The sequence below is a fragment of the Leptosomus discolor genome, chromosome 6, assembly GCF_034619465.1.
Source record: "Leptosomus discolor isolate bLepDis1 chromosome 6, bLepDis1.hap2, whole genome shotgun sequence".
NCBI lineage: Eukaryota > Metazoa > Chordata > Aves > Leptosomiformes > Leptosomidae > Leptosomus > Leptosomus discolor.
This window is the reverse complement of record NC_141396.1, coordinates 6,803,888-6,821,830: the sequence shown is the minus strand read 5'-3', so window position 1 is coordinate 6,821,830 and position 17,943 is coordinate 6,803,888. Positions and strand designations below refer to the sequence as shown.

At 44.2% G+C, this 17,943-nt stretch overlaps 1 protein-coding gene across 1 annotated transcript in view; it reads left to right on the top strand.

Moving 5' to 3' along the window:
- The window catches only part of GRK5 (G protein-coupled receptor kinase 5), a 49,244-nt gene extending 32,737 nt beyond the window's left edge, over positions 1 to 16,507 (top strand). The window contains exons 8-13 of the mRNA XM_086467409.1: positions 325 to 414; positions 1,664 to 1,872; positions 11,968 to 12,105; positions 14,494 to 14,631; positions 15,452 to 15,583; positions 16,409 to 16,507. Of these exons, the coding sequence (XP_086323535.1) occupies positions 325 to 414; positions 1,664 to 1,872; positions 11,968 to 12,105; positions 14,494 to 14,631; positions 15,452 to 15,583; positions 16,409 to 16,507 (806 nt within the window). The remainder of the gene's footprint in view (positions 1 to 324; positions 415 to 1,663; positions 1,873 to 11,967; positions 12,106 to 14,493; positions 14,632 to 15,451; positions 15,584 to 16,408) is intronic.
- Positions 16,508 to 17,943: the final 1,436 nt, after the last annotated feature.

Below are 17,943 nucleotides of genomic sequence, written 5' to 3'. Positions count from 1 at the left end.
CTGTGATCAGCTCAGGATACTTCCCTACAGCATGCTTCTCATTGCCTTTTTTTGGTTGGTTTTAAAATATCTAACACAACCCACTCTAGTCCATAGCCTCACTGTTGAAATTAATTTCATTGCATTGTAATGCAGTTAATAATTCCTCTTTTCTTATCAATGAAACTGCTCCAATTCACTGATTCAGGACACTCTTTTCTTAAAATGTCTGAACAGTAAATTGCAAGAGTATGGTAGCAATGACAAAAGTTGTGGTTTTGGACTAATTTGTGTCATATTATTATATCTGCTTTGTGTTGTTTTGTTTCTTTTTTTTCCTTCCAGGTCATATTAGAATATCTGATTTGGGTCTAGCTGTTAAAATCCCTGAGGGTGAATCAATCCGTGGAAGAGTAGGAACAGTAGGGTATATGGGTAAGTCTTCAGTAGCTCATCTTTTTTATAATTTGCTGAGATTACTTGAGTTTTGGAGATCTTTCTGCCACATAAGCTTAAGAAAAAGATTCACATTCAGCTGGGTCCAGTTCCCTGCAACAACCTACCAAGAAGTCATGCTGGTGGAAATCAGAAATGGGCAAAAGGATGGACCACAGCAGCTATTAACGAGACTAGTCTACAGTCTTAAATCAGCAAAGAAAATTAAAAGGGGAGACAACAACTGGGATTCTAGTGATTTTAGTGTAGATTTATTTTAGGAAGGTTATGTGCTAAAGGAAAGGTTTCTGTCTAGTTGCCACTTTGTATGACAGTTAAAATGTATTTGTATGTTTATGATGGGTAAGTCTGCACCTATGGTCATCTTGAGTCCTCCCCTATGTGCAGGGGAGGCTGCACAAAAGAAGAGTAGAGTTTTGTACGTTGGTAAAAAACACACTCCCTGATTTAATTAGATCTGTTTTCTAAATTCAGTGTAATTATTTTCATGCATTCTCTGGGTGGGCATATTTCTTGGAATAAAAATGCCTTATGCTTGCTTGACTAAATAGAAACTAGCTGATATGAGCCACTGCTACACCATACAGAGACTTTAATGAAAGCAAGCAAATCGGTTGTCGTGTCTCAATTCTGTTCTCTCAGTGTAAGTGTGTGCGCACGCTAAGGCTGTGCTTGTGAGCACACATGTGTGTGTTTGTACCCATGTATGGAAGCGAGGATGCCTGCAAGACAGCGACTGTATGCCCAAAGCACACTGGATAATTGCAACACAAAATCAATAGATTTTTTTTTTTTAAAGGGGGGAAAAATAAGTTATAAATTGAGCAAAAAGACAGAATTTGCTTTTGAAGAAATGCCAGTGCTGTTTTACAGTATGTGTGTTGGTATGTCGTTTCTTCCCTAAATGGAGAAATCTGGAAGGACTCTTAAGATTAGCCTCTGCTTAATAATTAGCTTTAACTTCTTTTTTGTTCGTTTTTAATTGTTCTGACTTGGTAGAGAAGTCAGAAAACAGCATGCACATGGCATGTAGCACATAGAGAAAAAAATAAGGCCTGTAGCATGCTGCATTTTCTGTAATGCCGTCAACAGAAATCAGGAGGTATTTTTATATTTTACCTACCATTCTCTGTGTATTCAGTCACCAAAATGGAACTTCTAGAAATTTAATTTTTTTGCCTATGTAAATACCAAGCATTTGCACAAGACACATCTTTCTCCTCCACAGCTCCAGAAGTGTTGAACAACCAGAGATACACACTCAGCCCTGACTACTGGGGGCTGGGCTGTCTCATTTATGAAATGATTGCTGGGCAATCACCATTTCGTGGAAGGAAAGAGAAGGTGAAGAGGGAAGAAGTGGACAGAAGAGTGCTGGAGACAGAAGAGGTGTACTCCCACAAGTTTTCTGAGGAGGCCAAGTCCATCTGTAAAATGGTAAGGGGCTTGAAGGCCCAGTGTTGCAAGCTCTGTCTGACACGGTTTGAGCAGTAATACAGTACCATAGAGCGGCTGCAGAGATGAGGACTAACAAAGCTCATCTGTTGATGGGATGACTGCATTCTCTATTCATTCAAATTTTGTTTATTTGGGCTTGCTTCTCCATGAGATTCGTCACGGTCATCTTGAGTCCTCTCCAAAGTTTTATGGCCAAGGGAGCGGTATCTATTCTCGTGAGACTTTGAATGTTAGTTTGCAGTCAAGAATGCATTTCTGTCTTTTATAACCTTGTAGAAAAAATAAAAAGGACTTGGTGATGCAAGACTCTGATTGTCTCCTGCAAGGAATTGAAAACCCCATGCTTCCATTGTCTTTGGTGAGAGCTGGGGGTAAGCAGGACAAAGATTATGCAATGAAATTATTGTGACACTCAAATGTTGTCCCACCCCATCTCACTAACCTTATTAGCAGCTTTTCCCCCGGGGTGCCCGGGTATCCAGCTTTTTTTAATACTGTTGAGCTGTACTTTAAAATGTTTTCTCACTCTTTCAGCTGGGAGTCATTTTTGTAGCACAATAGCCATGTCTGACAATGGAAATCCTCAAACCCTCTGAGAAATCTCAAAGCTGTGTCTGAATTCATCAGTGTCTTGTCAACATCCATCTTTAGAAGGCTGAATTGTACTTTGGAAAGGGATGTGTCCTTTTTCTTAATGTTGTTTGCTAAAGAGTGAAGTCTCCTTTGGAGACAATGACATATCTGTGTATACTGGTAGAGAGAGAATGAAGGGGAAGAAAGGTCAACAAATAGGTAGTGAGAGTTTCACCAGTATCTTGTGCAACAGGCAAGCAAACAGCAGATCAACAACATTCTGGTTGGCTGGCTTCATGAAGAGACATTGAAGTCTCCTTGCAAAATAATAATGGTAGTATTGCCAAGTATCATGCCTGGAAGTCATTAACTCACAGTGCACCAACTCATTGCTGAATCCCAAGGGTAGTAATTAACTGACATCACTCTTGATAGATACTCTAGGCCATGCACTGCCCTTAATCTGCGATTCAGAGCCCCCAGTGAAGTCGGCGTGGGAGGATCTAGGACAGCCACAGGCTCTTACAGACCATTTCATGTGCTCAAACAGCCTGCCATCTCTTCTCTAGTAGCATCTCAACTCCCGCCAGGTGAGGAGCAGCATCTGCTGGAGTGGCAGAGAGTTTGTGTGTGTCCTGTTGTTAACATGAAATGAAAATGTCATGAGACAAAAATTATGTTCTTGTTGCTTGACCTGTAGTTAGTTGCAGGCATGAGGAATAATAGAATGAAAATAAGCTTTCAAATTAATCGAGTCCGTGAGAACTTAAAGCTGGAAAGAATTAAATGTAGCATTGATGGGATAGTGCTGGAGATGAGCTACCACTCCCAAGGGCAATAGACAGTGAAAGTCATTACACTGCAGTGGTCATTTTCATCTTCAAGGCATAGAGTCTATGGTGTCAGGGAGTTAAGGACCTCAGGAAGTTGTCTGGTTCATTCCCTTGCCTCAGGGAACCAAGTAAATATGGGCATATGTAAATCATTCCTGACAACTTAATCATTACTGCTTCACTGTCCAATCACGTGGCATGTTTAGGTGGTTTGTGCAAACTCTTAATGGATCCAAAGATAACCCTGTCATTTTTCAGCATTAATGCATTACAATTACTGTGCCTTAGGGCTGGAGAGCCTTACTTCTGATACTGAGCGTGATGGCATTTGTGGTTTTTCCATCCAAAACTCATTTATTTTATCAAGTGATTTTTTTTTTAATCCATGATTCAAATATATTTTCTCAAATATTTTTTGCTCTTTATATTGAAACCCAGAACTTTCTTGCTTTGTGTCAGCATCTTAACAAGGAAACAAAAAAGTGATAATTAAGTACCCATCATACCTGCAAAATGAAGCATAGCGTTGCAGTACATAAATCCAGCTTGAGCCTTCGCAAAGATCCAACACAAAAGGCTTTCCTGTAGTGGACTCTTTCAGGCAGGAGTGAGGAACATGTTTTCCACCATGTCTCCTAACCTTCTCTTCAAAGCTTACTCCATGAGCTAATAGCATCTCCATCAGGAAACATATTGTCTTTATTCATTTACTTACGTGAAAACCTTTTAGTGTCACCCCACGTCAACCTTCCCTTCCTGGATGTTTATGCCCTTTGCGTTTTTGCAGGAACATATCATATCTCCCGTTAATCATCATCCATCCCATATTTCCATGTTCCATTTTGTAAGTCACTTCCCACAAATCAGCCCTCATTTTGGAGTGAGACAGAGATGAATAATAAATAATTAGGAACAGGGGCAGCTGGCTTTCTGGGAAGCTCCCCAGCCCATAGTTCCCATATAACATAACTGCTTCATGGTGTGTCTTTTTCTGTGAAAAAATCCAGTCTTTCTAGGAAATGCTCCCTGTCTGTTGTTGTTACGACTTGTACTTCATTGATGCACACGCATGTTTTCCCTGACAAGTGCAGTCTTGCATCCAGAGATGAGACTTGAAGTGCATTCAAGTCAACAGTATTGGATGGGCCCACGATGCTGTGCTCTTCTGTCACTCTGTCAGTGTCCTGTTTGTCTGCATTTCCCGCAGACTATCTTCCCTGACGCTTCTTGTTCCTGCAGCTCCCGTTTGACTCTGCAAAAGGGACCTCTGATTGGAGGGTGCAAAGAAGACAGTGACAAACTCTCGGTTTGGTGCCCAGTGACAGGACCAAGAGGCCGTGGGCACAAACTGAAACACAGGAAGGTGCCTCTGAACATCAGGAAATACTTTTCCATGGTGAGGGTAGTCAAATACTGGAACAGGTTGCCCAGAGAAGCTGTGGAGTCTCAACACTTGGAGATATCTAAAACCCAACTGAACACGGCCTTGAACAACCTGCTCTAGATGACTCTGCTCTGAACAGAGGGATTGGACTAGAAAATTTCCAGAGGTGCCTTCCAGCCTCAGCTGTTCCGTGTCTGATCTACATTGCCTTCCTAAAGTGCATTCCCAACCAACTAAACAATGATGAATTCTTTTTTCCCTAAAAGCAGATTTTTCTTTTCCTCACTCACCACCAGGAGCTGTTGTCATCATACTGATACTACTCCTGCCTGCTTTCATCCCTCCTCTCTGCTTTCATCCCTGGAAACCAACTTGCTCCTACCTTATGACACCTTAAAGTTTATCAGTGCTGCCTGAGAATAACTGCTCTTTCATCTGTCTCAAGAGGCACCTCACACACATCAGGGTGCTCTTCAAATGATTATCATTGCTATTGATGATAATAATAATAATAATAATAATAATAATAATAATAGAAAAGAATCATAATAATAGATCTTCTGTAGTAAGCCTTTGCAATAAGCTTAATTGTCACCCATGCCGAAGAGAGTTTTGACTCTTCAGCTGGCCAGATTGGGCTGTGATTTCATAAACGTAAGCAGTCCAATATACAGCCATTTATGTCATTCCGGCATCTTCAGTTCCCACACTACTGTCTTGTCTCATTTAGTCACTGAGAGGTGACCATAGTATTATGGTCATTGTTTAAAATAACATTTACTTCTGTTTAAGGGTGGAAATTTATCTAGGTGATCCCTTAAACTATTTGATCAGCTGGGTCAATGGAAGTGGTTTTACCATTCCCCTTTTCTCCGTTCATGAGCAGCAATTTTTTGCACTCTCACCCTATAAAAAGTTTCCCTCACTCCTATAATTTTAGGACTAACATCTTAGGACTTGGAGTTATTTATTACATGGTATGACCTGGATATGAAATGACTGATCCCATGAAGATAAATAAAGCAGCGCTTTGGGGACTGTTGGGGTTTTTTTTAGCAATCTTCACAACAGTTGTTTCTTTTTGTAAAGGAAGCAAAACAAAGTCGTGGAAAAAGTCTCAGTCATTGCAGAGTTTGAATCCCCAGAGGGGATCAAATGAGTGACATGAATGTATCAGAGAGTTCTTTATATCAAGAAAAAGATCTCAATATAACTTCACTTCTGCTACTCAAGACTCTTCTTTGAAAGTCCTATTCTAGTCACACTTTGCCCTTAACTCTGTGGACTAAATCCTGCCCTCATTTACACACATCCAGTGTCATCTGGGGCTTTAGTACCAGAACATAAAGCTCTGCTGCTTGCTATCAACTTCATGCATGGTTGGATGGCCTAAGCCATCTTCAGATCTGAAGCTCTGTGAATTTTCCATAGGGTTGGCTTTGGCTGTTGATTACACTTAAATTATGTTTGATTGGGTCACGTGCACTGCTGTCCCAGTAGGGCTTGTCATCAGCCTGATGTAGTTGCTTCTGTTCCGCTTTCTATTCATACTAAATATATCCTTTGAAACTGAATTAAACAAAAGTGTATAGATGACTCAAAACATACAGTTGTTATCTCCATTTTCTTTTCCTAGTCACCATCCCAAATGGGACGCATATTTTAGGCTATTATGCAGGTTTACTATTGCAGAAAGCTGCTGGAGCTGCAGGAAATGGTACAAGACTCATTATTGCTTGGAGAAAGGAAGGACTTTCCCTTCTGGAAAATATTCTTGTCATGCTATCTCTTGATGTGCACAACAGAAGCCAGGAGAAGTGTCTGGTTTCACCTGTTGCCATCTCCAGAGCTGGCTGCAGCTACAGCTTACCAAATGCCATTAATTTCTTATTTTTTTCTGCATTGGGACTCTCCTCAAGAGGTAGGCAGCTGCTTGCCTGCGGCAGAACTTTGCAGGAGAATCCTCTCCTTTCTGTCGTCTTTCAGTCCCAGCCCATTCCCAGTGGCCTGTTCCCTTTTGTGTCTTTCAGCCTGCAGTGGCCAGCCATCCACAACCAACTGCATTCATGCTCCAGAGACTTTCTTCTTGCCTCTGAGGTTACTGAATACTCCTTTGTTTATCACAGAGGAGCCCAGGAATCCCCAGACAGCTTTTTTCTATGTTCAACTACCCTATCCTCTGACCACACACTCCAAACAACTTCTAACATTTACAGCCTGGCGAGGGTAAATTCCCAGATTAGCTTGGTCTTCCCACCTAGTCCAAAAGTAGGACTGGCTTCCCACTGGCTAGTCCAAATTCCAGTCCTGGCTGCACAGACAGGAAAGTAACCCCCTTTCTTCCTTTCACAGCTGACTTGTAGAGCAGAAACTGCAGAGGTCTCCTTTATCATCTACAGGCAAGTCCCAATCTACCCCTTCGTACTACAACTTGCTCCTCAGCAGCACTGTTCCTGAGAGCTTCAAGGTATCATTTCCAAAAATATATCAGAGCCATGGGTAGTAAAAGTGCTCCTTCTGCCTTCAGATTCTTCTTTCCACCTGTCAGGAAAGTCCTCTCAACATGAGAATAGAAGATCAAAAGAACGTTTGTCTTCTCTGCTCAGCCACAATAGGGCAAACCAGATCTTGACTGGAGATTCCAAAGCAATTTTCTTTATGTAGGCTAAATCCATATGCCTGTTGGGATTTGAAACAAAAACAGAAACCCCACATCAAAAAACCTTGCCTCAAGACCATGAAAGCTCAAAGTTCCATGCAAGGATTTGAAATCAAAACATCCCTCTTTGCTTCTACCCAGGGAAAGCAAGCTGCAGAGAAGTGCCCTGAGAAAGATCTTTTCATATGAGCTAGATCAATATGGTGCTGTATTATGGGACTCTATGTGCTCAGAGGATGGCAAGGCATAGAGATGTTTCTTCAAGTCTTTCTCCGTCTATGAACCAGTCAGTCATGGTGACCAGTCAGACCAGATGTCACCACTTAGACAGCAGCAGAGTCAGAGGAAACTGTGAGGAAGAAGGGGATGTTGCTATCTGGAAGCTGGAAGTTGCTGTTGTGGCCAGAACCACTACCTTTTCCCCCATCCTTCAATCCATACAGTCTTCTCTGGCTATTGCTGCTGCTCCTGCTGAAGCAGAAAACTTTTCTTTTATGTCCTACAAACCCCTTCACCACCTCCTCTGGCTGCTTGGCCTCTGCCACTGTAGTTTGCTGGGACTGGTTGGAGGATGGTCTTTGTATACATGGGGCACATGGATTGCCAAAGCCATTTGCTGTCTTAGGCTGGAAATGAGGCCCCTAGCAAAAAAATGCAGAACTGAGGAGGCTGTGGAAGTCAGATAAGAAAACCACTGATGCCCAGGGAGTAGCAGAGCACTCAGAAAAGCCTAAAGAGCTGTGACCCTGTAAATCCATGATAAGGACAAGAAAACCCAGCTCTAGCCAGACGCTGGAGGAAAGATTACCAACCTCACATTAGCAACAAACTGTTCTTTCAAGGTTTCTCCTCATTGAGATGACATGGCTGAGAAACTGGGGCATACCCTGAGCTGGGAAGCCCACACGCAACATCTCCAGACAACCTTGCCTTAGAGGGGAAGCTGCCTGGGTCCCCGTTCCCAACCTCCTGCAGGACTGCACCTGATTGTCTACCTGATCTCCGTAAAGACTTCTTTTCCTCTCCGACCCTCCCAAAGTTATTTGTCTCCTGCTTTACTAAGTGAGCCCCAGCCAGTTTCCTGACTGCCCTGGCTTACAGCTGGTAAGATTCCCAGGGATTTATCCAAAGGGGCTCCCAAGGGTTCAGTCACTTCACAGACTCAGATGCTCAGAGAACCCAAACCACCCCACTGTCTTGCATGGGCACAGAGCCCACCATGGGAAAGCAGTCCCAGGGAGTTTTCCTAATCATAGAATAATGGAATCATAGAATGTATTGGGTTGGAAGGGACCTCTAAAGGTCATCTAGTCCAACCCCCCTACAATAAGCAGGGACATCTCTAACTAGGTCAGGTTGCTCAGAGCCCCATCAAGTCTGACTTTGAATGTCTCCAGGGGTGGGGCTTCCACTACCTCTCTGGGCAACCTGTTCCAGTGATCCACCACTCTCATCTTAAAGAACTTTTTCCTAATGTCCAACCTAAATCTACCCTTTTCTAGCTTAAAACCATTACACCTCATCCTATCACTACAAACCCTTGTGAACAGTTCTTCCCCTGCCTTCTCATATGCCCCTTTCAGGTATTGGAAGGTTGCTATAAGATCCCCCAGAGCCTTCTTTTCTCCAGGCTGAACAACCCCAACTCTCTCAGCCTGTCCTCACAGGAGAAGTGCTCCAGCCCTCTGATCATTTTTGTGGCCCTCCTCTGGACATGCTTCAACAGGTCCATGTCCTTCTTGTGTTGGGGGCTCCAGAGCTGGACACAGTACTGCAGGTAGGGTCTCACCAGGTCAGAGTAGAGAGGGAGAATCACCTCTCTCCATCTGCTGGCCGCACTTCATTTGATGCAGCCCAGGATGCGATTGGCCTTCTGGGCTGCAATTGCACATTGGTGGGTCATGTTCAGCTTTTCATCCACCAGTACCCCCGAGTCTTTTTTCCACAGGGTGGCTCTCTAGAATATCTTCTCCCAGCCTGTATTGATACCGGCAGTTGCCCCGGCCCAGGTGCGGGACCCTGCGCTTGGCCTTGTTGAACATCATGAGGTTCGCATGGCCCCACGTCTCCAGCCTGTCCAGGTCCCTCTGGATGCCATCCCATCCCTCTGGCGTATCGCCTGCACCACCCAGCTTGGTGTCATCAGCAAACTTGATCATTCCAGTGCGACTGGTCCGCCCAGCCCACCCGGGGAGGGGGCGAGGGAAGATCGCCGCTTTCCAGCTCCCCGCTTTGGAGCGGCGCAAGAGGAGGTGAAGCGTGAACCCTTCCCTCCCGCGGGCACCCAGGCACCGTTCCCCCTCCCGCCCCAGGGAAGAGTCCCCGACACAGCTCTCCGAGGCCGCGGACTCGTCGGCGTCCTTCCCCGCGGGGCGCGGAACGCCTCGCCGCCGCCGGCCGGGCCCCGCCGCCGCCCCGCGCCGCCCCGCCGCCGCCCCGGCCCCGCCGCGCTGCCCGCCCGCGCTGCCCTTTCCTCTGCTGCCCCCCGGCGGACCCCGCCGCGCCCGGCAGCCGCGCTCCGCTCCGCCGCGGCCGCGCCGGGCGTCCTCCGCCGCCTGCCCCGCTCCCTTCCCTTCCCTTCCCTTCCCTTCCCTTCCCTTCCCTTCCCTTCCCTTCCCTTCCCTTCCCTTCCCTTCCCTTCCCTTCCCTTCCCTTCCCTTCCCTTCCCTTCCCTTCCCTTCCCTTCCCTTCCCTTCCCTTCCCTTCCCTTCCCTTCCCTTCCCTTCCCTTCCCTTCCCTTCCCTTCCCTTCCCTTCCCTTCCCTTCCCTTCCCTTCCCTTCCCTTCCCTTCCCTTCCCTTCCCTTCCCTTCCCTTCCCTTCCCTTCCCTTCCCTTCCCTTCCCTTCCCTTCCCTTCCCTTCCCTTCCCTTCCCTTCCCTTCCCTTCCCTTCCCTTCCCTTCCCTTCCCTTCCCTTCCCTTCCCTTCCCTTCCCTTCCCTTCCCTTCCCTTCCCTTCCCTTCCCTTCCCTTCCCTTCCCTTCCCTTCCCTTCCCTTCCCTTCCCTTCCCTTCCCTTCCCTTCCCTTCCCTTCCCTTCCCTTCCCTTCCCTTCCCTTCCCTTCCCTTCCCTTCCCTTCCCTTCCCTTCCCTTCCCTTCCCTTCCCTTCCCTTCCCTTCCCTTCCCTTCCCTTCCCTTCCCTTCCCTTCCCTTCCCTTCCCTTCCCTTCCCTTCCCTTCCCTTCCCTTCCCCCGCCGGTGGGGCCAGCCCCTTCCTTCCGCCGCCGTTTGGGAATCGGGGTACCAGAAGTGCCGGGCGGTGGGGTGGCCGCCTGGCTGCGTGCCTGGCTGCGGGAGTTGGACCCTTCCTGCGGAAAGGGGCTGGTGTTCGTATTTCTTCCGTCATGTCGCAGTGTGGGTATGTAGTCTCTTCCCCCAGAGCGGAGACTCCAGCAAAGCCCTGACTGTTTTCAGTGCATGTTTAGTTGGCTGTTGTACTGAGGCACGTGTTTTGCCATCTCTTTAATAGGCAGTTGAAATCTCTGAGCAGACTATGTTGAGTTGAGTTCTATTTTCCCTCCTCTAAGAGAGCATCATGCAGGCTTCCTCAGAGATGAATGGAAGCTGAAAAAAAAATGAAAAAAAAAAAGAAACAAATTGTGAACCTTCACTTCTCAGCAGATTGTCTGGAGTCACTGGTACATTTAGAAAAGCCTCTGTCCTAAGTGATGGTCTTTTCCATGAGTCATTCGCATGCTGAGCTCTGCCTCTCTTCAGCTGTTTAGATGTGATGTCTTAAGACACTGATTTAGGCTACTTGATTCTACGCATATGATTTAAAAGAAGAGGCATTTTGGTGAAGATTTGGCTACGTGTTCTGTCTTCTCATCCACCAACTAGTCTGTGCAAGATTTGTTCTTCCATCGAACTGTTCTCTTGCAGATCAATTAGTCCATCCGTACAAGGTCTTCCAGGACCTACAACCCCTGTGTTTGTGTTCATGGACCTACTTATCTAAAAGACCAAGGATGCTGAGTTCAGTTAGTGTCCGTTGCTCCATTACAGGTACCCAGGAAACAGGCAGGACTTGCTGTAGCAGGTAGAGGTCGTGCATTGCCCTTCTCTGAAAACAAACAAGGCTGAACTAAGGATGGTTACCGATACTGGCTCCATGGACAAAACTCCCCTGGAGTTCAGCAGAGATAAGCCCATGAGCACAAAGGGTTGGTTCAATGTGTCATGTGAGGTACTGGAATACACTGCAGTGGGTGGTGGGAAATACAATTGGATAGTGAAGTCACTCAGCCTAAGCAAGATGGGAAAATTATTCTTACAGGAGTAGCAAGAAGAAAAAAACTCAGAAAGAGCATGTGAGACTTATGAATATGCATCTATATATATTATTTGGGTATGTCAGACCTCTTGTTGAAAGTGGTCACTGAAAGTAAGCAGAAACAACTGTCTCTATTTTGACTGTAAACACTTTACAGCAGGTAATTTTCAAAGGGTTTCACAGGCATGTTCAACAGCGCAGTCCTAATCCGTTTAACTTTGGCCATTAAGTAACAGCGATTACAGTTTCCCTCTGTACTTCCCTCTGGGCACATTCAAAACCAACTGAAGATAAAAATACCTTTGTGGAGCTCTTGCTTTTCTGACATCCTTACCGTTCCTCTTGGCATGTTTCAGCTCCTCACCAAAGACGTGAAGCAGCGGCTAGGATGTCAAGGGGAAGGTGCAACAGAAGTGAAGAAGCACCCCTTTTTCAAGAGCATGAATTTCAAGCGGTTAGAAGCAGGAATGCTGGATCCTCCCTTTGTCCCTGATGTAAGTACCATAGGAAGAAACCCCAGTGGCCTCTTTCGAGAGATTTGTTTCTAAAATAACTTCTCTCTCTTAGAGCTGTCGTCACTCTCTGCATGGGTAGCTGCCCTAGGAAGATGTGATAAGCGGTAGGGCTGGAGTGGGGAGGCTGGGAGGGAGAGGAGAGCCGCTCTATAGACGTGTGCGTGCAGCGTGGGAGGGTCCCCAGGTAGAGTGGTAACCTGGGGCTTGATTCATTCCCACTCACTTTGTCACAGTCTTCCTGTGCGACACCGGAGGTACCACTTGATCTGTTCATGCCTGTTCCCAAACTTTAAACTGTGAGCCTTTGTATTCCCTTATCCACGGTAGTAGCATGAGAATAAGTACACTCAGGACCAGGTGGTGCTCAGAACAATCAGCAATGAAAGCTACATGTATGCAAACAGATAAATAGGTATATACACTGAGGTGAAACCAGAATTATGAAGTCCAAAGCTCCATGGGACTGAGGAATGGATTGGATCATCATGAAACATTCGTTCCAGAAGCTGAACCAGGTTCAGATATCAAGTGTCACCTCAAGCAGAGGAGGTGACTTGGACCTGAGAGAGCATTTTGAACTTGTTAGTATTCATGGGGCACAGAACCCAACACCGAGTCCTTACTCAGGTTTACACACCAGTCTTGCACATACTGAAAGTCTTTGTAGCGTTGGCAATAACAAAACTTTTTCCACCCTTTTGTGGTATCAGTCTCTACCCCAGTGCACAGAGTTATCTGATTATTTTCCTCCTGCAGGGCTCTCTTTTTGGCTAGACCTTCTATCCTTAAAGTTCCCATATGGTTCTAAGTAAACACTGCCATTTTAATGTATTAAGGAAAGTAACAGCTTGGCAGCTCTCGTTCACATTGCTGCAAACTCAACCAAACCAAAGTGGTTTGAACACTGCAAAAGTTTACTTTAGCTGCTCTGGTTTTGCTTTACATTTTACTATGCGGCCTAGTTATTCCTGCCAATTAGCCCGTGGTGTTACGACCTGCTTTAGTGGGAAGAAACAGGAGACAAGCTACTTTTTCTTTCTGATGTAGAAAATTAGAAAATTCTGGGCTCAAATTTGGGATCCGCCAGAGTGTATTAAAAGCTTAACTGTGGCATGTAAGGCCTAGAAGGCACCTCTTACAGACATATTTGCTAAAGCAGAGGCACATAAATTTTTATGGCTATTTATCGAGAACTCAAGAGCTGCCCCTAATTTAATTTATTTGGCCTTTCATCCGTAGATTTCTGAGTCTTTACTGAAGTCAGCTGAATCACCCGAAGCTATATAGCCAATGGCAGAGGTTGTAATCCAACCCGTGTCTCTCCATCCTCTTCTAGACTACTTTGTCTCCACAAAAATGTTGTGGACTGCAGCCGTCAGGAGTGCAGGGAGATGCAGCCTCCAGCAAACAGGACTTCCATCAGGAATCAGCTAGATTTGTTTGGTCAGATCTAGATAAAATACTGCACGGTTGGACCCCTGGGCTGTGCAGTCGTGGTACCACGTGTAGACAGTAGGATTCAACACGTGCTTGAGTTCAGCAGGTCAGGCTAGTCCCACAACCACCTCTCAATTATTCCTGCACATCAAAGGGTAACTGTGTTGTTGACAGGAACTCTCTAGGCATGCAGATGACCACACTGACAGGTAGCCAGTGATGACTGTTTCTGCTTTCTGTGGCTGACTGCTGGAATATGAGTGAAAAGCAGCGTCACTGCAAAGAGTCCTGTCTTTGTCATCCCAGAAGATTAAGTAGTTTAAAAAGGCAAAGCCATTTTGTTTGAAGAAATGCAGCCAAGTTAAAAGAGTTAATAGAGGTGATTCTGGACAGCTTCCAGCAGCTGAGCTATTAATAAAAACAATGGAAAAATGCCAAACGTCTTCTGTTTTCTTTAGCAATTAGTATACGTTCCTTTAAACTTTCAGGCTGCAAACTCCACAGCTATCTGAGCAGAAGGACACTTTTATTTGAGGTCCCTTTTCAGAGCTGTCTCCAGTGCGTCAGTCATAAACTTTCTGGTTTTCTGTTGTTCCCTCTCTAAAAGAAAAGACTACTGAAGGATTTGTTTTTTATTTTCTTGCTCTTTCTTGTCCCTTTCCCCTCACCTCTTAACCATGTGCTGCATGGATGCCTAAAACCCCCTTTGGCTGTGCTGATGCTTTAAGGACTTCAAAGTGGGAAGCTTAAAGCGAAGTCAGCCTTTGGTGATAAACATGCGGGCAGAGCAAGTCTAGAGAAGCAGGATGCAGATAGTCACTTGTTAGGCATTCTCACTTGACTGAGTCTGTGAATGAAAGCACATGGTCAGACTCAGCAATAGTTTTTCTCTTGCTGTTTTTCTTTTTTTTTTTTTTTCTGCTGAGATAGCCCAGAGCAGTATACTGCAAGGATGTGTTAGACATCGAGCAATTCTCCACAGTGAAAGGAGTTAACCTGGACCAAACAGATGATGATTTCTATTCCAAGTTTTCCACAGGATCAGTGTCTATTCCATGGCAAAATGAGGTAAGGATGTATCATAGTAAAATTACTCCAATAAACCCCCTAACACAGATGGTTTAAGAGGAGTTGTATATTTCCAGTAACATATAGCTACTGGATAACTTGCCAGACTCTAATGCTTTCGTAAGTTACAAATGGCCTCTTTCAAGATCTATAATGTACCACAGATGTCAGGTTCAGGTGACTGTATCTGTTGGCTCTGCGTATTTGTGTAAATTGGCAAGGATCCTATTGTACTTCCTTCTCCTGGATTTCTACAGAGGTGTTTCGACAACTGCTCTCAGGAACTTCCATGGGATGGCTGGAAGTCCTAATGGGAGGCTCTTCCACTGGTGATCCTGATCTCACCCATTGTCTTGTACCTGCTGCAGCAGTTGGCTCTGGACCTTGAACTGCTCCAGAGTTTCCAGATCTGGGTCTGTGTTTCTGTTTGCTATCAAAACACAGCCCACAGTGGATTTCATAATCCAACTCTGGATCAAACAGCAGATCCACTTAGGCAGAAGGGTGCTAATAACTGGGATTTTATGAGTATACCTGTCTTTACCCAATATTCTCCACAGTGCTAAAGAAAAGAACAGAAAGCTTTACGGGGCAACTTCTAATAAGACTGATGTGCAAACATGCAGAGCAGACTCAGCCTCTCTTTTTCATACATCCTATTTGCCTTCTATAGCCACCAGCAGGAATTCCACTGTTAACTCTCCTTACATATTGCTCAAGCTGCTGGTCCTGATCCTGACTTTGAACAACCTAGCACTGCTGGAACGTATTTAATGCAGATGTATAATTTCTTCTTTTCTTTCTTACTGTTTTCCACTAGATGATAGAAACAGAGTGTTTCAAAGAACTGAATGTATTTGGACCAAATGGTACTATTTCACCAGATCTAAACAAAAGCTACCCCCCAGAGCCACCCAAGAAAGGATTGCTACAGAGAATATTTAAACGACAGGTGAGATCTTTTACAACTCAGACAAGGGAACTCCGATAGATGCCCAGTGTCACAGCCATGTTCTGGTGGTATTTTCGCACATTGTTTCATGTCACACTTCCCTGCTAATTTCCTGACCCATACTGCATATCCCAGGTTTCCCATCTACCGCTTGTGATTTTTTTACCACCAGAAGTTCCAGTGTTGTTCATGAGCTCTGTTTCCAGCAGTTGAAAATGTCTTACCCAACCTGTTTTTCAGTGGTATGCTGAAATGCCTTTTGAAATGGTTATATGGTTTTAGTAAGTTCCTTGTGAAAAGCCTTGATTTATGTGTTTTTTAAAAAAAAAAAAAGAAAATGCAAATTTTGAGTGAGGTAGTCACGGCATGAAACCAAGATACTGGAGAAGAGAGCAGACCAGATAATACGTGATGTACAGCTGTCATGAGGCACCATGGCACTAATCTAAATAATTTTCACATGCAAATCTAAATAACGTTCTTAGACCAATCTATTTCTGTAGGGTTAAAACAACGCCTGAGCATTGGCAGGTATCCTTTGTATTAGTCAGATTTAGCACATACTGACATTTTGGAGTGAATTGATTTGACTCCTGGAGCTTGAGTGAGTCTTTTTTGCTGCATTCCTCAAGAACTGCCATGGTCCTAACTGACCTAAAGAGAATACAGGTAAGAAAGTGAAGAATATTTTACATCCAGAGATCTTCAAAGAAAAATCTTGCAGTCCAGTCAGTATGTTATCACCAGAAAATGAACAATGTTGGACTAAAAGAAAGCATGGCGTATTTTGGGAATCTAATTGTCATTGTCTTCCTCTTTCTACAGCATCAGAACAATTCAAAGAGTTCTCCAAATTCGAAGGCCAGTTTAAATCACCACATAAATTCAAATCACGTAAGTTCAAACTCCACTGGAAGCAGCTAGTTCCAACTCAGTTTTATGAAACAACATGTTGCATCCTTCCACTATAATCTATGGAGCTTCTATGGATGAGAGAGCCTCCACCGTTGAGTGAAAAAAAAAGGGATCTCCCAAAATGGAGATTTTCTATCCATTCCTTCCAGTGGAGCCTCACATTTTAAGAAGAATTTTCCACTCAGGTCTGTTTTTGGAGGTGGCACTCAAGACTGTGTGAATCAAATTTGTCTATTTAGAACATTGCAATAGAAATTCAATGAACATGACTACTTGCACGTATTTAAATAGCATCATACTAGAACTGAATTTTGTCTTTATTATTTTTAAAGAAAAGTTTTGTAAATTTCTCTATTGTCTCAGTTTACATTTTGTACATTTGTATTTAAATGAAAGTCAGACTTTGGAGGTGTATATTTTCCAAGCAGCAGCTGTAAAGCCATGTGTTTTAAGACATTTTTTTAAAAGAAAAAAAATGTGACTCAAGACTTCCAGAGCCTCAAACGAGAAATCATTCTTTTTAGTAATTCTAGAAAATTATTCATAAATCACTTTATCAGACTGGGTTTTATTGACATGCATTTTTATGGAACAGTTTATTCTTAATTATTTTACATCTGTATATTTGGTTTACAGCAACACTGCATACATTTCTTCTCTTCATTAGTTTGTACTGTCTCGCATTAAATGCTAAAAGACAAGATTTTGATGCATTCAAGAATGCTACTTGCTACGCCTGAGGTTTGTGATGTCGTGGGACCAGCACAGCTGAGATTTGCACTTACTTATGTTGTTAGCTCATCAAAACCTTTTTGGTTAGAAAGGGAACCATATTTTAAGCCCTTCTCCTTTACCAGTTTTTGTGCTGTTTCTAATGACAGCAGGAACACAACTGAGTGAGAGGTGACCAGGAAAATTTATTTTTCAAGAACTTGAAATTTGCTGAAATGAGAGCAAAACTCAAAGTGTTCTCCATGCTGCAGTCAGAAGTCCAAGACCTTTCCACAAGTTGCTCCTATCAAGGAGGTAGCAAGAGAGAGATTCAATAGTCTGGTTTGTGCTGACCATGAGATTCATGACAGCTTTCTAGAGCTGAGCTGTGAGGGCCTGGAGGCTCAGAGCGGGATCCAAGCTGCTTTTGAGCAGTAGCAGAACCTGTAGGTTATGTCTGCACTTAGAGTACTTCCATGGGTCATGCCAAATACAACATGACTCTTCTCCTCAATTAGGTCCTCAACTTAATTGAATGAAATATCAGTTAATGAAGTGTCAGTTATGAAATAATGCCTCCCACTTTTGGTTCCATCATTCTTTGTCCAGGATCCTTTAACTATCAATGAAAACGTTGTTCCCACTAATAGAAATTAGGATTGGTCAGAATCAGTAGCAGTACCTCAGGCGTCAGAATCATGCTTTTCTCAAGTATGCCACTATCTACTACTATG